Source organism: Artemia sp. Qi Xiang Cuo, chromosome 17 (genome assembly GCF_049724085.1).
Source record: "Artemia sp. Qi Xiang Cuo chromosome 17, ASM4972408v1, whole genome shotgun sequence".
NCBI lineage: Eukaryota > Metazoa > Arthropoda > Branchiopoda > Anostraca > Artemiidae > Artemia > Artemia sp. Qi Xiang Cuo.
Genome location: NC_142810.1, coordinates 10,557,148 through 10,579,769, shown reverse-complemented (window position 1 = coordinate 10,579,769; position 22,622 = coordinate 10,557,148). Strand labels below are relative to the sequence as shown.

General features: G+C 32.8%; 1 protein-coding gene across 2 annotated transcripts in view; it reads right to left on the bottom strand.

Annotated features, from left to right (window-relative positions):
• Positions 1-17,289, bottom strand: part of LOC148941876 (uncharacterized) — a 76,646-nt gene extending 59,357 nt beyond the window's left edge. Inside the window, exons 1-3 of one of the 2 annotated variants that reach the window (XM_089103499.1) lie at positions 17,120-17,289; positions 10,080-10,249; positions 3,635-3,840 (exon numbers count right to left, since the gene is read on the bottom strand). In XM_089103499.1, the coding sequence (XP_088959625.1) occupies positions 3,635-3,840; positions 10,080-10,249; positions 17,120-17,289 (546 nt within the window). Of the gene's footprint in view, positions 1-3,634; positions 3,841-10,079; positions 10,250-11,695; positions 12,916-17,119 lie in introns of those variants that run through there. The other variant, XM_089103500.1, reaches the window with a different exon arrangement.
• Positions 17,290-22,622: the final 5,333 nt, after the last annotated feature.

Genomic DNA, 22,622 nt, shown 5'->3' with positions numbered 1-22,622 from the left:
GGCTAAAAATATCGACATCTGTGGAAATCATAAATGGTGATGGTATATACCGGAATTCTCTTCCTGAAGCAAATGATACAATCATTTATCTTCAACCAGTGAGGTCGCGTGTACTTGAGGATATCTTAAGAAGTATGAAAAAATTGGCAGCTGGAATGGACTTTATAACCTTTCAAAAATTTCAAGAAATTTACCCAATTATATCTAGTCATCTGTTGTACATTTTTAGTCAGTATTTTGAATTTGAGGTGTACCCTAATGTGTTGAAAAATGCGTTGGTTATTCCTCTATATAAAAGAGGTAATAAGGAAGATATGAACAACTACCGTTCGATATCTCTACTTCCAGTGATTCCCCTTATTTTTGATAAATTGATTTATAGACGATTAATTGATTATTTTGAGAAAAGATGTTTTTTTAACACCAATCAATTTGGTTTTAGAAAAATATGTCTACAGAGCATGCTTTACTATTTTGACAAATTTGTTAACGATTGTCTAGATTCAGGTTTAAAGGTGGCTTTAATTTTTCTGGATATTATGAAGGCTTTTGACTATGTTGATCATAAGATTTTATTGGCTAAGCTTGAAAATTCTAGAATTCGTTTTAAAAGTCTGAAATTGATTGCTTCATTTCTTGAAGGAAGAACGCAAAGAGTACGGCTGGGTACAGTCCTATCAGAAGAGATGGTAGTAAAGTGCGGTGTGCCACAAGGGTCTGTGTTGGGTCCCCTATTATTTCTTGTGTACATTAATGACCTAAATGGATGCCTCAAACAACTGTCAACTCAAAGGTACAATGATGGCCCGGTGCGAGCAATACTTCCAAGTTTTGCAGATGATACTCAGTTTACAATGGCTGCGAAAACAGAAGCAGAATTAGGGAATGAAATGGCATGAAAGAATTAGGGAAATGGCAAGCAGAAATTGACAATGGCAAATGAAATGGCAAGCAGAATTAGGGAATGGCATGAAACAGGGAATGGTGATAATCGAGAGAGGGATGCAAGCGAACAAACTGCTTGTTAATTAGAAAAAAACAATGTTCATGTTATATGGCAGAAATTGAGTTGGAAATGGAAGTATAAATCGGACAAGTATTGTAAGGTATCTATGTGTAATCGTAGATGAATGTAAAGACCATATTGCATTTATAAGTACTAAATTAGCCAAAAATGTTGGAACTTTGCGGAGCTGAAAATTTTTTTTTCACAAAAAGGTTATAAGAATGTTATATTTTTCTCTTATTCATCCATATTTGCTGTACTGAGTTACAGTTTGGTCGTCGACATTCACTAGCCATTTGTATCCACTCTGTGTGTTACAAAATAAAGCTGTAAGAGTTTTAACCAATGACTTGTCCCCGAATTCGGTAAGATCGAGGTATCGTCAATTAAAAATTTTACCATTCTTTGGTTTGGTTAAATTTTATGTAATTTTTTTTACGACGAAAACAATAAGAATTCCAAATAGGGATAGGAATTCCAAATAGGGAAAGGACCTATCCCTATTTGGAATTCTTATTGTTTTCGTCATAGAAAAGGCAGTGTGGTCATGGAGAATAATAGCAAAAATTTTTTACGTAAAATTTTTTTTCTTATTTGTTACCTGTATGTTTTTTGGAATTTTATAATGAAAGGGAACATAATTATGAAACTTGAAATGTTGAATTAGTTAGAACGCTGGTTCCAGTTACTATCAGGTCTAAATTTTCTATTAGGTATATTGGTCCTGAAGCCTAGAACAGGCTTCCGGCGGAAGTAAAAGGTAAGAAAGCCCTTGAGGAATTTCGTGCTTATTTGCGATGTATTTGTTTAACCAGTATTGTAGACATGGTTTAAGTGATTGATCTGGGAGTGAGTATATGCGTGTGAGTGTTAAAAGAGAAATTGATTTGTGTGTTGATTGGTGTGATTGTCAGTATATGAAATCAAGCATGATAAATCATAGAGTATGAGTGGGTGATTCCTTTGAGTCAGAGAGTTTTTTTCCCCCGAGGAAGTGTATTAGCAGTTGAAGTGTCCCTTTTTTTGGATCGTCCCAAATATGCTAATATGCCGTCGGAACCTATTTTAATATTGTTAGTATTATATGCAGTTTTGTTTTGTTAGTATTATATGGAGATTTTTATGGTTTTTTTTTCACCCATTAAAAAAAAACAACACACAAAAAAAATAAATATACATAAAATTAAAAAAAAAAACCCACTAAGGTTTATGAAAAAAAACAGCTAAAACTAATTAAAAGGATAGGCCCCACGGCCAAAAGGACTAAAAATAAGCGAAAACTAGCCGGCCTTGTTTAGCACTAAACAAAGCAACCCCACGGAAAATAGCGATGAACTTACTTTGGTGGCTAAATTAGATAAGGTTTAGTCGAAAATGGACTAACAGGACGAAAAAGAAAGACCGAACGGACTGACAAATAGCCAAAAAAAGCGGGCCTTGTTTGGCAACATATGAAGCGGTTTTGTAAATAACTCCATTGAGCATCTTAAATAAGATAAATTTTATTCCAAAAAAGGGTAAAAACTAACGACCAAGGTACTCTAAACAGACTAACAAGCGACCAAAACTAACGTCAAATAACTGGGTCGGGTAATAGGGTGATAAATAAAGTCATCGTTTAGATAAAAGCATTGAGTTTCTTTGGTTTGTAGCTAAATCAGGAAAGGTTATTTAAAAATAAAAATAAACGAAGCTAACGAACTAGAATAAAAAACCAAAGAATGAAGAATAGATTTTGGAATGATAATAATTATTACAACGCCTCACCCTGCAGAGGTCTGTTCAAGGATCAGCCTCAAAAGACTTAACTGTGACAAATATTTTAGCCTCCCCTCCACCCGCTTTGATCAATATTTGAGATATCCTGAGCAGTAGACTTTATCCCCCCCCCCTCTCCTTCTTTCTACTTCCCTCTAAGAGAACAGATTGAGTGAAAAATTCTTATTTTTCTCAAGGGGTATTTTAAAGTTTACAAAACAAAAGCTCAAGAACGGAAGAATGAAGAATAGATGTTGGGATGATAATAATTGTTGGAACGCCTCGCCCTGCAGAGGTCTGAAAAAATATGAGCCTCAAAAGGCTCACCTGTGACAAATATTTTAGCCCCCCCCCCCCTTAGTCCTTTAAATATTTCTTTATGACATCCTCCCACTCCAACCGCGGACGACTTGCATTCCGTTTAGCAAAACATTAAACGATAATATAAAGGATAAACATGAAGCTGGCGACACGGGGGATTGAACAATGATCCCGGTTATTCCCGAGCGTGGCTTTATCCACTTCGCTGCCACAAGGTGCCACCTCATTCAATCAGTAGATGAAAAACTTACAACTTCTAACCCTTCTAATTTCTAATCCACCAAAGTACTACTAATGGGAATCCAGCGTCAACCAACCAATCGTCAACTAATTCATCGAAAACTACTAGTGGGCAGATTCAAACAACAAATTGCAACTTATAATAAAAATTTTCTTTTATTCAAAGACAAAAATTGGGGCTGAAGACATTTTCTAATTCCAACACCCAGGGGCAGGTATACAATTGTTTTTTTTTTCGGAGGGGGGGGGGAAGGGGGCGGAACAAACAAAACTCGAGCTACCTCATTTTATCAGTAGAAAAAAACTTACAACTTCTAACCCTGGTGGGACTTCAAGTTCAGGAGGTGGGATGTAGCTATCATCCAGATATATTTGGCTCCCCTCTACAGGTGAAGCAGAAGATGTTTCATTTACTTCAACTTGTGCCCCTCCATTTGCTTCGTCATATGAAAATCCTACCATTGAATACCCTGGATCTTTACTAAGTTCTTGCTGTAGCCGCTTCATTTCTTCTTCTGCAAATATATATATAAAAACATATATATATATATATATATATATATATATATATATATATATATATATATATATACATATAAACCTTCATTTCTTCTTCTACAAAGGAAAAACTTGAATAAAGTGCACCAGATATCCCCCTACTGCTCACCTTTGGAGACAAGACATACAAAAGTGTTAAATAATTAGAACTTCGAAAAAACAACATTATCATATGACTCACTTGCTTTTTTTTCTTGTTTTAACGAAAGTTCCATTGCGCAACTTATTCGTAAGAATGAGAAAATGTTTTTTTTTTTTTTATAAGAAAGTTAGTTGCTAGAAAAAACATTTCCGCACTCAACAGGGAAATAGCTTTATGATAAAAACTAGTCGTATGTCTCTCCCCCTCCCCCTTCTGAATTAAAAAAATGGCCCTAAAAATCGGTTTTATTGTAGTATTTTGGTATTTCAGGTTATAAGAAACTAAATTCTAATCAAGACTATTTGGAAAATTTTCTAGTGCAGTTTTGTAAGCTCAATTAAAAAACAATCAGACTTCATTTAGCATCCAAATATAGTCAAGAATTTATTTTAACACTCTGTACAAAATAGAATGCACTAAAAGTAGTATAAAGAAGAAAATAAAAGGAAGAAGTAAAATAAAAAGGAAAATAAAAGGAACGAGTAAAATAAAAAATAAAAATAAAAGGAAGAATTAAAAAAAAGGAAAATAAAAGGAAGAAGAAAATAAAAAAGGAAAATAAAAGAAAGAAGTAAAATAAAAAAGGAAATGCCATTATAAATCTAAAAATCGTAAAAAAAGTAAATAAAACCATAAAAAAAGTAAATAAAATCGTAAATCTAAAAATCGCAAATAAGTCGTAAAAAAGCAAATAAAATCGTAAATCGTAATTCAATGACATAGATATGTTACCCTTCTGGAGCAAGTTACAGCCAAAACATATGGCCAAATCACATGTCAAACAAGTTCATGTAATGTCAAACAAATTGATGTAACAAGTTTACATGTTCTTAAAATCGCATGTTCGCCTGTTGAGAGGAAATAAACCTTCTGAATTAAAACTTTTTCAGAATCAATTTATCCTTCTACCCTAGTTTTAAATAATTTCTTATACTACAATACCTTTTCATTAGAATTGAACGAAAATAGATGAAAAAACGGGTATTTTTCTTAAATAAGAAGAAAATAAAATAAAAAACTTATTTACAAGAAAATAATGTAAAAAATCTGGATGTTTCGTTTTGACATCCAGAAGCCTTTATCAACGAAAAAAAAAAACTAATTTAAACAAAACATAAGAAAAAAAAACAACAAAGAAAAACACATAAAAGCTATAAAAAAAGGAAAAAATCACATTTAAGTAAAACTAAAATACAGTATTAAAACAAAGCACTAAAGCACACTTATTATTTAAGAATAAATAATTTATTTTATTTCACTATTATTAAAGAAAAATTACCGTTTTTAGCAATTTTCGTTTCAATTGCAAATGGAAAAACAGCGTGGTCTAAAGCATTTTAAAACCATGATACAATGGTAGAAGCTTTCTGTGTTTCTTTTAAGATATCATCCTCTGTAGATTGGGCCCTCCATCTTATGGTAATGGTAAAAAATGGTTATGGTTACGGTTGGGCCCTCTGACTGAATGGTAAACTGACATATGTATGCAACTGAATAGGCTACTATAGTCAAGGCCGCATCCAGGATTTTGGCTCGGAGGGGCGGGGGGGATAAAAAAAACTGCAAATCACAACAAGATTTGTTTGTATGTATTTTTGTTATTGTTTTAAGTTCCAAACAAAAATTTGAGAAGAAGCGGGCCTGGATACGGCCATGACTATGGTAGATAGTTATTTATTTCCTTTTAAGTTCTGTTTTTTTTTAGATCTTATGGAGAACAGAGAACAAAGAAATTTTGCATTTTTAACAAAAAAAAAACAATCAAAATTCATAAATGAAATAAAGCATGAACTAAAGGTTATTTGAATTCGAATTAAATTTAAATTTAATTAATTAAAGACAAATCAAATAAAGGTCACAAGACATCCCAAATTGCTTATATAGGCCTAATGATTAGTCAGGGCGGCCAAATTTATTCAACCTGGTCAACAGCTACAGTGGTGGTCAATTCATTTGGTTGATTTTGTCTAGTACATATTTAAAAAAAAACATCTTTTATAAAAAAAAGAAAAAAAAAGTAAAATTAAAACTAAGAAAAAGCGTAAAAGTAGCTAAAGGAAAATAAAGTATATTTATCCCTTTACTTCAATGAAGAAACTAATATGCCACTACAAAATTTTCATATTTAGAAATCAGAAATCCAATTCTACCAACGAAACTCCAAAAAATAGGCGCATATAACTGACTCCTTTCAGCCATGGCTATTTATAGACCCATAAATAATACAGAATAATATTAAAAAATATTTAATTAATAAAACGAGAGGGAAAATGAGAAGAAATGAAAAAAAAGGTATGAGAAAATGAAGTTTATTCATTGCTGCTATGTCAAATTTTTAGCCAAGAAAGAGTACAAAGTCCGATTGGGTATGACATTTACATAACATTTTCAAAAGTTTTTTCTTTTGTATTTTCATAAGGAAACTTATTTAATAAAGAAAAGGTATGAGAAAAAAACTTGTTTAGTTCCAAAAACTAAGAAACCAACAAAATCAAAAGGTCATAAGCCTTTTAATGCTTTTGTGTTTTTAAGTTTGAATAATTTTTTTCTAGAATTTTATAATTTTTGGTAGTAAAAGTATATTTAGAAAAAAAAATGACAATTTGAATGGCTTTTTTATCTTTTGACAACTAGATTAATCCAGTATTTGGGAAATTTACTATATTTTTATAATATTGCAATTGTATATATAAAATATAATAGCAATTAAAAATAACACCTTTTAAATAGCTGCACCACCTGTTTTGCTGCTTTATGTCCCATGTTGCCATATATTTTTGTTTTTAATTTTATGAATTGGCCTTCAGTATGAACATTCAGAATAAAAATTTGAACTTGAGCTTCAAACCTGATGAGGAAACAGCTGTGAATAAGTTGATTTTGACACAAGCTTTTCAAACCAGCTTTTGGCCATTTAAATTAATACACGCCAGGCTCCTTCTTTAGTACAAGTATGACCTTAGAATCAAGGAAACCCCAAATCACCCGTGAAACTTGTATAGATATGTGTTTATACAAGTTTTACGGGACATTTTGGGACTGTATTTTGATTTAGTCCCAAAAAACCTGGACTACATCAAAATGATCAAAGTTTGCCTCCATTAAGTTGATTTTGTCAGCAAATCAATGTTTGCTAGCTTCAATACTGCTATTACCAAAACTAGCAGCTCACTGCAGCACCAAGGCACCTGAGGTCAAATCAGCTACGCACGCTTCTCCTCAACTGTTATCTATTCAAAGCCTCCCTCTTTACACCCTCCTAAGAAGTTCTGATTTTCCTTAAATATTTCCTTTCGACCACCCAAGTTGACCCGGGGTGGCCCTGGGTCCACCCAGGGGACCAAATTCGGGGGCTTTTCATTTGCCCCTACATTGATGAACAAAAAGGACAATATTTGGCAATCAGTCATCCCTCATCAACAGAACATGTCCAAGCCATCTCATCCTATTCTCTCATTATAGCTGTAGAAAATGGGATATATCCAAATTTGTGTGCAACTTACTCTTTGAAATAGGGTCAGTCAGACTGGGTACCCAAAATGATCTGTAGACAATTCCTCTAGAAAACATCCAAAAAAAAATCATCCTTTGTCTTTTGGAGCCATAATTCATAACCCTAGTTAACCGCAGATGACTTGTGATTTACCATAGCATGGTTATGGTAACTGAATGATTAATAGCATGGTAATCAAAACTGAATGATTTATCATAGCATGGTTAAATGACTAGTCAAAATTAAACAGTGGTTTATTTAGTAGAGGTGTTAGAGGTAAAAATTGTACTATTTGGCTTAGTGGCGTGTGGTGACCAGTGGCGCAGAGAAGGGCGTGTAAATATTTTTCCCATTCCTTTTCTTTCACTTATTATATCAGTTCAATTAAATTTTCAAAAAATATTGTCCAAGAAGCAATTATTTGCTTTAGTATTAACAGTAGAATTTATGCACGTTAAACCTGGTTTCAGGTTCCTATTTGCATGTGTTCTTGCACCTACACATAGCGATCAGGTAGTAATCCCTGTCCTTTTTTCCTTGTTTGAAAAACTTAATCCTGGACAGGTAGTAGATGCCAGTGTCTTCCTGTTTTGCATGTATTTTATTTATCTTCGTCAGTGGAGGGATCAATATTAGGTGCATTTCGCTAATGTTCTTATTGTCAGTGCAATACTTGTCTCAAAGAGGCTACAATAAAAAAGTTATGCAACTGGCATGCTAACATCAAACAAACCCAAGCCCTCTCCATTATATCTCCTTAACTGTATGCAAAACTACTACTACTACTAATAACTAACTGCAGCACCAAGCCGCCCAAGGCCAACACAGCGGCACATGCTCCCCCTCCATCCAAGTCTGATCAAAGCCTCCCTCTTTAAACCCTCCCAAAAAGTTCCCATTTCCCTTCAATATTTCCTTATGGAATCCTACCATCCCAATTGAGGACGATTTGCTTTTCGTTTGGGCCAACAAGCACAATCTTTGGCAATCTTTCATCCTTCATCCACAGAGCGTGACCCAGCCAACTCTTCCTTTCTCTCATTATAGCCCTAGAAAACAGGATCAAGCCACTGTTTTTGTACAGTTTACTGTTTGAGATAGAGTCAGTTAGCTGGATGCCCAAAAAAATCTGTAAACAATTTCTCTAGGAAATATCTCGCAAATCCTCCTCCATTTTACGGAGCCGCCCATAGCAACATATCCCAGCTATCTCATCCTTTCTCTAATTATAGCTCTAGACAGCAGAATTGAATTACATTTTTTTGTACAGCTTACTATTTGAGATACCGTCAGTCCAACAGGTGCCCAAAACAATCCACAGGCAATTTCTCTGGAAAACATTTAGCAAAAGTCTCCTCCACTTTACAGAGCACCCACGCTCCAAACCACACTATGCTTCAGAACCATACTTCACCACTGTTATCAGTGTAGCTTCCAATATTCTAATCTTGGTTTGAAGACTTATCTTCATATTCTTCCAAACTTTTTTCAAAGGTGAAAAAACAACCTGGGCCTTTGCTATTCTACTTTTGACATCTTCACTGCACCCACTATCTTAACTAAAAATACTACCCAGGTATGGAAACTCTATAAATAAAGGCAAAATAATACCAAGCTTTTGGAAATTTAGCACACTTCAGCTGAATTATCAAAAGAAAAAATTTATTCAATTTTATAGACACATGAGTATTAAAAGACTATCTGATTTTAACTAACTTGATCTTGGTTATATGCAAGTTTTTTAAATAAAAAAAATATCTTGTTTTGCTAGAATTTCAAATCAGAACACAGCTTAAATATACATAATATAGCTGTTATCCTTACTTATGTTTGTTGCATGGATTTTCCTATAAGATTTGCTTAAAAAAAAACAAAAAAAACATAGTTCCTGAAAAGGAACTTTCTTTTGTTTTCTTTTAATTTTTGTAGATCGTTTGTGTTTTCCTTATCATTTATATCTATGTTAACTTGTTTAAGATGGTTAATGTCTTTTTTGTTTTGTGTTTTTGTTTTCTTTTTCTTTTTGGCTTTTGTTTTCTTTTTGATTTTTGATAGTGTTGGTATTTTTTCCTATCTTTTCATTTAAATGTTAATTTGTTTATAATAGTTAATGCCTTTTTTGTAATTTTTTTTGTGTTTGTAGGTTTCCTTTTCTTTTGGTTTTTGTTGTTTTTCTTTTTGTTTTTTGCATAAGGTTTGTGTTGCTTTTTTCTTCTTCTGTTCTTATGTACATGTTAACTTCGTTTCGTCCTGTTTTGTTCGTTGTTTGTTTTCGTTTGTCCTTTTCCTGTTGACAAAGACTACTGGATGTGAAGCTGGAATATTCAGAAATATTTGTAAAAAAGGGCAATTGTTTTTTCCTTGAAAAATTTTATTTTTTATTATTTGCTTCTGTCTTATTATTCTAATTGTATTATCCCAATAAATTCACTTTTGTTGTATTAAGAGTTTTATCTGTTTTTCAGTATTTTCATTTTGTTTTGATTTTATGATTAGACACAGGGAGAATGGTAAAGTAAATGGGTAGAGAGCTTGCAGAGAGTAGGTGGAGTAATGTGTACCATGGTAGAGAGCTTCTTCATCTTCATCCTTATAAAGAGCCATATATCGCTCTTCATCACACAGTTCTTCTATTCGTTTTTCCTCAGATGTCATATCATGGAAGCGATCATAGCCACCTGGTGAAGGGACAAAGCGTTTGAGGTCATGGAGAGCCCCACGGCAATCATACCTAAAAAATTTACAGAAAAAAAAACCCGATTAAAACCCAACTTTTACAAGAAAAAAAAATTCATTATGTGCATTAAAAGATCCAAGATAGCCAAAAAAAATGAAAAATTAAAGCAATTGTCCAAAAACTATCAAAAGTAAACTAGATCAAAGTAGAAAAGTATCAAATGATCAAGAGAAATATTAACAGTAACACTACTTTTACAAATGAATCTTCATGTAAGCTGTATAATTAAAACCAAACAGTGACATACAAACAGCCTAGGTATTTTGTAGGCTATGGGTTTATACCCAACAATTGTTACATCACTGTTTTCAAATACAAATCAAACACTCAATTTTTTATGATGTCAACAAGGACTGCAATACTTTGTCAAGTATCTTATAATTTCTTATGATCTGAATAAGGACTTTGGTGATGTCAATAATTTTGCTAAATAAGGATTTTTGTGATGTCAATAAGGACTCAATGTAAATAAGGATGATGTCAATAATTTTGTGCTAAAACTATTATTTCGTCACTGTACCTTCTTTTTAATCAACATCATATTTAACACAGATGTCCAAAGCTTTCTTTGAATGACAGGTTAATTCAATCAAGAAAAACACTATTGAGTTATTAAAATGATTATTTATAACAAAGTAACTAACTTCCTCAAAAAAAAAAAAATTGCTTTTACTCAAACAAGAAAAAAAGGACAAGTAAAAATATATAAATAGTTTCCTCTAATAGCTGACTAAATCAACATATTGTCAGTTGGGTATCAAAAGGTTGTATCTCCATTATTGTAAATTTTCAAAAGAGCAAATAAAAAACATCACACCTTTTTTAATTCCCCTCCAATAACCATAAAACAAAAAAGGATTGGAATTTGCTTTTGTTTTACAAAATTTCGTCAAAACAAAAATTTGCTTTTGTTTTAAAGTTATCAGAGGGGAAATAGAAAAATTGTGAGGTTTTTTGTTTGCTCTTCTGAAAATTTATAATTATGAAGATACAACATTTTGATAATCAACTGACAATATATATACTTCAATGAATTTATGTGCATATGAAACATAGAATAATTTGTAACTGTTTTGCATAATTTATTTATTCAACTAAATTATATAGAGGTAGAAAAAAAAAAAATCTCACCTGACCAATCAGAATTCATTTTATTCCCAAACAAAAGTCAATTCTGAAGAATAAAACTTGAGTTTTCTCTTTCTGTTTTCTTAAAGTTAAAATATAAATTATTAAATTTATGACAGGTTTGACAAAAGAATTTTCTTTTAAAATTTAATCATTCAAGGAATAATAATTTTGAATAAACTAGGGACCAAGGAACCTGATATACGGCCCATTATATAAACTCTTCTTAAACAGCAATGTTTTGAAACCAGTAGGAGAGAAATAGCCCCTCAATCAAAATCTAAATAGTACAAAGCAATGTTTTATACTTACCACCTGCTTCACTGTCTGGAACTAAACTTCTCTGAAATATATATTTATATGAATAATACTGGAAACATCTCATACCTAACTGAAAAATAAATATCTTGCCAATTTATTAGTAGTGTATTAGTAGATATTCCCTAGTAAAACCTTCCTTACTGAACATACCAAGGATAGTGAAAATTACATATTTTTGTGAAAATAGTGAAAATTATGATCTTTGGAATTGGTAAAACAGAAACTTAAAAATGTTCCTAATTTTATTTTTAGGAAAAGTAGGAACCTCAATCTTTAACAAAAAGAGTTCCAGAACCAGTAATGCAGTTTTTTGTTTTAATTAAAAAAAAAAAAAATTGGGTGAAATTGTCAAGAAAAGCATTCTGAAATTCAAATTATTAGTCCTCCTAATTTGTTATCATGGTTCACATGGAAACACTGAGGATAAAGTGGTACTGCTCTAAAAGCTTCATAATTTTGAAACAGCAAAGATAAAATCTTAGAAAATTGTGGTTTTCTTGAATCAATAGACCTGAGATGGGTCAAGTGACAAAAGATGTTTTTATTTTGATGTCTTTGGTATTTAAAACAAACAATTTAACTTCAGCATGAACGTTGAACATTAGTTTCTGTAGTTACTAAAACATTTACAAGCTATGATCAAAAAATTAATCTTCTATTCAAGACCAAAATTAAACCAATACTAATACCACTGACAGGATGATGCCAAATATAAGTAGAGTATATGCTGAATCCAAAAAGTATAAAGGAAAAAAAAACTATTTTTTTATTTCTTTTTTTGAAAGTCAGCAATAAATGAACAAGTTTAAGGTAACAGATTAATTAGATACTTCTCATTAGATTTATTTCAAAAATAAAACTTGACAGTGGTATTTTACAGGTTAAAAAAATATTGTGGAAAAAACATTTTCAACAAAAATACTTTTCTTGATCATAATCTCAATTAATTCCCCCTCTCTAGCAAAAATAATAAAAAAACAAATAAATCAAATGAGTCTTGTCATATTCTCAAGGTTGCAGCTAAATCAAAATTTTTACTTTTGCATCAGTTTGAATTATGAAAGAAATTATTAATATAACAAATATTAAAAAGCTTTATAAAATAATTCCAGCAAAACTATTGATATCTACAAAAAAAGAAAGAAAATCAAAAAGAGAATCCTATAAGAGAGAGTCACAATTGTTTTTTTTTTTTGCTTTGTGAATACAATTAAAAAAAATTTTTTCCCAATATTGAAAATAGCAAATTGACAAAACTAAGCAAATGCATAGAAATTATGTTTCTAAAAACACATTATTTTATTGCCAAAACAGTTTATACATAGACAATTTTAACTTGAGGGGGGGGGGGTAAGAAATTGAGGGGGGGGGGGTAAGGTGCTCTAAAAAGCTGCTATGGTACCAAGAATTGTTGAAAAAAAAGAATTGTGCTAAAAAAAAAGTTTATTTAGTTTCCTGTGATAGCTAGTGGAGAAGGTGAATCCCAATAAAGTATGCTCCTAATGTCAGAATAAAACAAAATTTTGATGTTTACATGTATATTCTTTCAATTAACATTTGCAAACAGGTTTAAGTGTTCATTTTGCATTCACTAAATATTTGCACCATGCCCCTCAAGCAGGGGTGTTATACATGGAGGAAGGGGGGGACACCTCTCTAACATGTTATACCAGTTGCTAAATATTAGAGTCACTAATATAGTAGTGCAAAGCACCTCTATTTTACAGGCTCATTTTTTTTTTTTATTAGGTAAATGGGCAGATGAAAATAAAGAATGCAAAATCATTGAAAGAAGATCCTTCACAATCAGTAAAAAAAATTTAATAGCAATATCCCCCAAATCAGTCATTAAAAATGACCAGCCATACAGTAAAATCCATTTTTCCCCAAAAACATTTTGGCTAGTGACACCTTTGCCCTCAAGCATGCTCTCCCCTGGGGTAAAGAATAAGAAAATTTTTGGACTTGGGCCATAGTTGCAAATACACCTAATACACCTTCTCTTTTTCCAGGAGCAAACACATAAGAAAAGGGTAACAAAAGGACCTTTTGCCTTGCTTAGATGAACTTTTTGTCTTGCCATGGAAAGCAAGAATTAATTTTAATATCATAGTAATTTGCTATGAAACCCAAAGTCTTGTTTAGAACAGAGAGCTCCCATACTGTATCAAAGTGTCCACTACATATTGTACTAGTAGATAGAAAATTATTTATACTGTATAGAAGTGTCATAATACTAGTGCATTTTAAAAGTGTGCATATTAGACTAGTTGACTGAAAAGTATTTATTTGCAAATTACACTGTATATGAACAGAATGTTTAGTGAAGTAAAACATTCATCAATGATGCTTTTATGGATAAGAATGGATTTTAATAGAAGCCTATTTCACATAGAATCTTCTTAAGTTACTATTCAATGTGCTTAGTGGAAAAAATTTGAGTTCCTCAATTTTTTTACATTTCTAGAGCCACCATCAGCCTCAAAAATTAAAATTGTATGCTTTTTTTAAAGCAATAAAAATGTTTTGTATGCAGCAGATTACAAGTTACCTAGTAGTAGCAGAGCACAGTGATGCTCTGCTTGGCTATAGTGCCCAGGGTTTGATTTCTGCTGCAGCAAGATTGAGTGACAGGTCTACTACCTGCCCTGTAAAAAAGAACCAGCAATTGAAAGGTCAAGTCCACTTCATATGTACTATAAATAGCTCTAAGGGATCTTGATCCAGATTACATGTATGATAAAGGGCATGAAATAGTGTTTTTTTTTTTTACAAGTGCATGATCATAAATTTGCTGCAAATGTAGCAAAATAGAAAATGTTGAGTCTTACTAGAAAGAAATAAAAATGTTTTTTTTTTTGTTAATTCTTCATATATTATATTTATTTGTTTATTATATATATATTTGTATTTTTTATTTATATAGGCCTATATTATTTATATAAATTTTATTTAATTATTTATATAAGCACAAATATGACCAAAAGCTACAATGCTCACTTTATGGAGGAGGGGGAGGGGTGGAGGTACGGACATGGAAACACCTTCCAAGGATCTACTTTAGACTTTAGCATGTATCTACTCCTGAAAGTTTACTTTTCCCAACTTAACTGCTTCCCAAGAATTTTGTCTGGGGGTGAGGTAAAATTTGCACAGCAGAGAATTGAAAAATTTTCAAACCATATATATAAAGTGTTGGGGAGGGAGGTAAATGATAGACTACACTTTGTTATTGGCCTAAAGCATTTCAGTCAAAGTTTAGAAATGGAATTCTTTACTGAGATTACTATATTTTATAATAGGCTAGATATTGTGGCCAATAGATCATAGCTGCCTTGGCCTAGTAAAGAACTAACCACAGCCCATAATAACCAATAAATTAATAAAAATTAAACATTTTTTCATTTTTATGATTATAATTCATTATTATACATTTTGCTAAACTTTTTGGAAAAAAAGACAAAACTCTACTTTAGCTTCTTTTGGCCATATTTGAAAGGGGCTAGGTTAGGAAAATGAAACTATCAGGGATGGGTCTACAGGCTAAGGTATGGGTACTTATGCATAATGCAGGCACCAAGAAAGTCAGTCAAGTTTGGTTAAAGCTAATGAAATAAAATAGGATGAATATATAATAGTTTAGAAACAAATTTGGGCTATATATTTGCACATTAGGGGGGGTGGGTGTTGGTAAAGCATAGCATATATTAAATACATAACCTAACCTAGGTACCTTCTCCTCCCCTAAACCCCAAAAAACAATCACTTAAATATTGTAAACTCCATGAGAAACAATGCTTTGTAATCAATTTAGGTCTTGCAAATAGCCATTTGATGGGTTTTGCTGGGTGACTGTAGGATTTCCTATTTGACATTCCACATACAGTATATAGCAGTGCCTGCATAATGCACAAGTACCAAAGTATGTCCCAGGAAGGTATTTTGAAGTACCTACCTCCACTCCTTCTCTCTCCAGAGGGTCTTGACCTTTAAAAATCTGTGTGTTATAAAAGCAAAACCTTGCAAAATAGATCCTCAGCTTAAATGAAGTAGAACAAAATTGTTTTCAGCTTCACAACTCTGCTCAATCCCAATTTATAAGGTTCTAAAGATATGCAAAAACATTTCCTAAATTTCAGAAAAAAAAACATTAATATGGCTTAAAATTCTACTTAAATAGCAGGAATTGCATTTTCAGAACTAAACCCAGAGAAAAAGAAACTAATAAGTGAAAATTAAGGCAAAATGTTGTTTTGTCACAATTTCAAGGTAAAAGTTTTTGTTATTCATTTTATTGACTTATGAATAAAGTAAACATACCACTTGATGCCTTTTATATGCTCTTTCAAATATAATAATCATTTTTGTTGGAAATGAATTTTACCCCCCTACCCTTATATATACCAATTCAGGGTATATATTTGCAGATTAGGGGGGTGGGGGAAAGTTGAAACTTACCTCTCATTTACATCAGAAATAAAATTTACCCCTACACCCCAATGTGCAAATATAGGCCTATACCCTGAATTGGTATATATAAGGGTGGGGATAAAATCCATTTCCAACAAAAATGATTATTATATTTGGAAAGAGCATAAAGAAAGGCATCAAGTGGTATGTTTACTTTATTAGTAAGTCAATAATAGGCTATGAATAACAAAAAGTTTACATATTTCAATGTAGGTATAGATATGTCATGTAAGCAAATTTCAGGACCCTGTAGAGGGAGAAGTAGTGTAGGTAGGTACTTCAAAATACCTTCCTGGGACATACTTTAGCCTGTAGACCCATCCCTGAAAGTTTCATTTTCCTAACCTAGGCCCTAACCCTTTTCTAAGAGAGCCAAAATTAGCTAAAGCAGAATTTTACCAAATAGAATGTCAAGTGAGGTATGGTTGCCATTTAAAGCTGGTTTAGAAACAGTCGGCTAACTATAATTTAGATTACATTTCATGATAGGCCATTAAGTTTAATAGGCCTCTCATTTTCAAAAATTCTAGTTTGGTAAGTAGAAAAGCCTATACTTTTATCTCATGACTTGGGAATTGAGCTGGAGCTTACACAACAGTTTTTTTTAGGTGGATAGGCTAATTGTCATTTCCTATTTTGGACACTATTAGGCTATATAAACTCTCATGGATTGGTTTAGAATTTGCAACAGGCAAATTGTCTATTTTCTGTAAATGCATCTTTTTGGCACTGAAATTCAGTAGATCTTTGGATAAAACCATAGAAGTGGTAACATTTCAAAGGGAGAAAATTCAGAGAATTTACCTTTTCTACAGTTGCCAAACAGGCTATTTGGCTAGTAAAATAAATACTAAACAGATTAAAATAAGTTACAACATTTAAATTTGGAAATATAACCCCATAAATGTCTCTTTTGGGTGATTATGGACTGGTCTTTGGCCATACCTGTCAATTTTAATTGCTTCATTCCCCATCCAAGGTATGAGATGCTTCCCTTGATCAAGGTAAAGTGCTTTTTCATCATCTCTAAACAAGGTACACGAATATCCGAAAATAAATAACTCTTCTTCATCTTTTTTCGTTGGTTGAAAAGATTTTGGCTTTTTTAACGCCATATTTTATTCATTTTCTTCCTAATATTGAAGACATGGGGAATGTCTATGTAGATCAGCATAGATAGCAGCTAAATTTACGACCACGCATGATAGAAAAATTTGTCATGACCACATGATAAAACGATCAAACCTAATGAAGAAGAAAAAACTATAATAAAAAGGCCCAATAAAAAGGTTCATCATAAAATAAAAGGGAAATATTCTACTTTAGCTACTTTTTGCGAAAGGGGAAGGGAAATCACGGAAAGGGGTTAGGTTAGGAAAACGAAACTTTCAGGGATGGGTCTACTGGCTAAAGTATGTCCTAAAAATGTATTTGAGGTACCTACCTCCACATCTCCCTCTAGAGGGTCCTGAAATTTGCCTACATGACAGCTCATGAAATTTTGAATAAACAACAGTTTACCTTAGTTTTCAGTTATCAGTGTCTTTTTCTCTGGCTTTAGTTCTGAAAATGCAATTCCTATTATTTGAGCAGAATTTTAAGCCATAGCAATGATTTTTTTTTCAAAATTTCAGAAATGTATTTGCATATCTTTTAAACCTTTAAAATCTTCAAATATCTTTAAAACACACAAATTTTTAAAGGTCATCAAAGGTCAGGACCCTCTAGAGGGAGAAGGAGTGGAGGTAGATACTTCAAAATACCTTCCCCGGACATAACTTTATCCTGTAGACCCATCCCTGAAAGTTTTTTTTTCCTGACCTAACCCCTTTCCAATATAGCTAAAAGCAGCCAAAGTAGAATTCTACCAATAAAAGGGTTAAGTAACGGTGAGCGGAAAACTGAATAAAAAAATATCAAATTTATTGGCTATTTAACCTTGCAATTTGGAATTTATTTTAGGTAAGGCTTTTTGAATACTAATCGCTTACCAGGCTCGGTGTTATTCTGGCTTTTCATTTCTTTTCACAAAATCATAATTCGTAACCTATCAGGACCTTCAATAAAACCATGCCTGGTAAAGGATTAGCATTCAAAATACATTAAAAAAATTCCAGCTTAAAGTCTGAATAGCCATTCAACATTGAATTTGTTTTCAGTTGTCCTTTCGCCGGTGCTTGAGAGAGGATCTATTTTATTTTAGTGTTTGTTTTTATTTAAGGACTTTTATTTTTAATACTGGATTGAGGACGATTGTGTTGAAAGTTACTTGCTGCTGTTATCCTGTTTTTTTTCTTGATTACGGTTTTTTGTGTTTAGTTGGCAGACAGCATTCAAAGTTTAGGAAAGTGAAGCATTTAATATTATGATGGTTTATTTTTAAACCATTATTAATAACAAGAAAAAGTTGAGTAGTTAATTACAAAAAGAAAAGAGGCCAGGTTAAAATAAAACAAATAACTGGAACAAAACATAAGATACGATCCTAAAATGGCTAATACGTTAAAATTGCAGACTCGGAAAACTGTGGCAGTTGTAGTTTTGCTGCTATGTCAAGACCATTAAACTGCATAGTTTTTCTATAATGCCACCTATCCTAAGATGGTAAGTAAAGTAAGCTGAGCGGAGAGCTCAAAGGTACATTGTTGCGTTTTTTTTATCTTTGAATTTTCTTCATTTTTCGCCACTGATTAAAGTGGTGAAAATTCCCAAAAATCTAAGGGGAAGTGGCAGAATTTACTTTTCACTACCAAAATGGGATAAATTTGTCGTTTTTCAGTTTCGTCAGTGAAACTACCAAACAAAGGATTTTTTAACAAGAATACCCCAAAAGTTATTTTTCAAATTCCAGGGAGAACATTAAAAGATAGGGAGGCACATCCGATGATATTGGATTTAATTGTGTCAAAAAGAGAGACACTCTGATGAAAAAATAAAGTCTCCTCCTACAGATGTTAGTCAGGTATGAGCCTCAAAAGTGTATGATTGTGTTACAAGCCTAATTTTAATTCCCATCAACTTTAGTTGTAATACGACAACGCTTTCTGCTAGATGGCGTCATGATAAGATCTATGAAACACCCTTTATAGTTTTCAAACAGTTCGTGGTAACAAACTGTAAGCAGGGGCAAATCTCTAGCATTTTTATAGGGAGGGCAAGAGGGATCCATATCCAGCCCCCCCCCCCAAAAAAGACACCCCTGACTGTAAGTAAAAACGACCCGGCTCAATAGTAACCGAAAATCTAAAAAACAGAATTTGTAACAATAGACATCAAATGAATTCGATTTTGATGCTGATTACAAATATTTAAGTTTCATTATGTTTAGTCTTACCCTTGAAAAGTTACAAGCCTGAAAAGTTTGACTTATTTTAAAAGAAAAGGAGAAACATCCCCTGAAAGTCATAGAGCCTTGATGAAATCAAGACCATCTGATTCAGCATATCAGAAAAACCTTATTGTAGAGGTTCCAAGCTCCTGTCTGTAAAAATGTGGAGTTTTGTATTTTTTGCCAGAAGAAAGATCACGGATGTGTTTTATTTTTATTATTTTTTTTTTCAGGGGTGGTCGTATCAGCCCAGTGGTCCTAGAATATTGGGAGAGGACTCTTTCGAATGGAAATTAAAAGTTCTAGTGCCCTTTTAAAGTGAAAAAAATAATTGGAGGACAACTAGGAAACCAGCCCATGCCCATTTTTTCTAAAAATCATCCGATCAAAATTTTGAGATGGCCATTTTGTTTAGCATAGTTGAAAGGCGGAATAACTATGCTTTAGGAGATATCACGGCCCCCCACAGCCCCTAAGGAAAGGTATTAAAGTTACATATTTTACCCAATGCTTACATATAGTAGCCGATTTGTTATTGGGAGGGATGCATACATTTTTCTGGGGGGGGGGGATGAATTTTCTGCTGGTGGGATTTTCCACTGGGATAATTTTCCATGAAGACGAAAGTTCCCAGGGAGTGAATTTTTCAGGGGAATTTGCCAAAATTCCTATACTAAAATCATCTTGCGTCTTGCTTTCTCTTTGCAGACTCAGTTTTACTCACGGGGATGTTAAAGGTAATTGTCCAGTGTAAATTTTCACCAGAATGAACTGTCTAGAGAATAAACCTGTGAGGAGGAGGGATTTTTCCATGGAGGTGTAACCAGATTTCCTTCAATTATTTAAAAGCGATCACAAATTAAATAAGAAAACAAGTTCTTTTCAACTGAAATTAAAGAGCAACATTAAAACTTAAAACGAACAGAAATTATAAGGTATATGAGGGGGTTGCTCTTCCTCAACACCTTGCTCTTTGCGCTAAAGTTTGAATTCTGTCCAAATTCGTTAAGAAAGACTCCTGAAACACTATGTTCTTTTAATTAGAATAATAAGAAGCTGTTTTTAAAAGTACTAGGAAAATTTAGCGTAAAGAGCGATATGTTGAGGAAGAGCCACCCCCTCATATGTGTAATAATTTTTTATCATTTTAAGTTTTAATGTTGCTCTTTACTTTCAGTTGAAAAAACTTTTTTTTATTTAATTAACTACAGAGCTGATTTAGAGAATCTAAATCTCAGATTGGCATATTGACTTTTCCAGAAATATTTTCTAGGAATCTCAAAAAACATCCTAAAAAAACACCTTACAAATCTTAAAACAACATACATAATTTTATCTAGGGCCTCAAAGAGATAATTCTATGCACTAGAAGAGTTTGACATAACTCAATGTGTTAGAAGTTTACTTTATTAGTTAGGGCAGTTTCCTTTTGTTTTTTGTTTATGCTATTTAGTACCTTATAAAAGATTTGATTTCTAGTTTATTATACCACTCTTCAAGACACCTGCCCCACGCAACTGTTTTTATCTAGTGGATGGATACTTACACCAGTTTTGAAAACTCTCCAGCTGAAAATTTTGTAAACTCTTTTGTTCTACGATGCCAATACCAGGGAAGATTTTGGAATTCGCGTCTCTTATTATGGGGATAATTGTATTTTTTTTTTTAAGAGAGAAAACAATCGTGTTGCTTTGAGACACAAATACCTCGAATAAAAGGATGAAACTACAAGAAAAATATATAATTACAATGAACTGTGAAGCCAAACTTAAGAGGGACATAAAGTAAATAGTTCAAGGAAACAAACTGTAAGTAAGGAGCAACACGGCTCAATAGTAACCAAAACTCTGCAATACACAATTTTTATGTCAGTAGAAACATCAAAAGAATTAGCTTTTTATGTTGAGTCCAAATATATAAAATTTATCAAATTTACAGTTACCATTAAAGCTACGGGCCAGAGAAAATTTACCTGGTTTTGGTAACAGGGGAGAAACATTTCCAAAGAGTCAAGGAATCCTAATGAAAATAGCACCATCAGATTCAACGTATAAGAAAAGGCTATCAGAAAAGCTGCAAGGGTTTCAAGCTCTCGTCTGCAAAAAAGTGGAATTTTGTATTTCTTATCAGAAGAAAGATCACGGATGCATCTTTACATGTTCTTTTGCTTTGTTATCATTACTCCTGCTACTACCACCACCTCTACTGAGGTTAAGGGTATTAAATAGAAATTTCAGGGAATTTTTAGGGGAATGTTGTAATAAACCGAAATGCACTGCGTGCATTCAGGCTGCCAAAAAGATGTGAGAGCATTTTTTTGGAAAACCTTAGAGTATTAAGTTGAAACTTTCAGGGTGTTTCGAGTGGCATCCCTAACTATCAAAGAGGCACCCTGTATATACTGCTACTACTAATACTACTGCTACGATTAATAAAACTACAACTACTGAGGCAAAGCACAGGAAGGGGAATATTGAGGAGAAAGTTGAACTAAATCAAAACATACTATATGCATAACATTTGTCAAAAAGGCGTATCAGCAATATCTTAAGAATCAAATTAGCGTATCAAACTGAAATTCAAGTCCATCAAGAGGATGTTCGACTGACCAAAAGGCAATATACGTATATTACTACTGCTACTAATACAACTGCTACTATAGTTTCTACTACTATTAATACAATACTACTGCTACTACCACTACTAATCTTACTGCTAGTACTAGTAGTGAGGGTATTATGGATTCCACGAAACCAATACCCCGAATTCCACGGGACTCTGAATTCTGAAACGCCCTGGAATACTCGCCCCTGCAATACGACCGGTCTTTTTTTTTCATTATCCATTAGGTATTACATCAATGTTTACAGTTTAGGAAGACCCACCCCAGAATACGACCTTTTCCTGTTTTAAATGGTCAGGTGTTACGTCAATGTTTACATTCGGTTGCTATGTAATAGAGGATGACACATTCTAACGTGGCATATTTCTTCAGAACCCGTGGGGACTCTCGCTTGTAACTGAGCACGGCGCACACGTGGGTGTTGCGTAATGACAGCGCACACTTGACAGCGCACACGAGATTTCACTTCCTTTCAATGCATTTTTCTCAGAAGACTA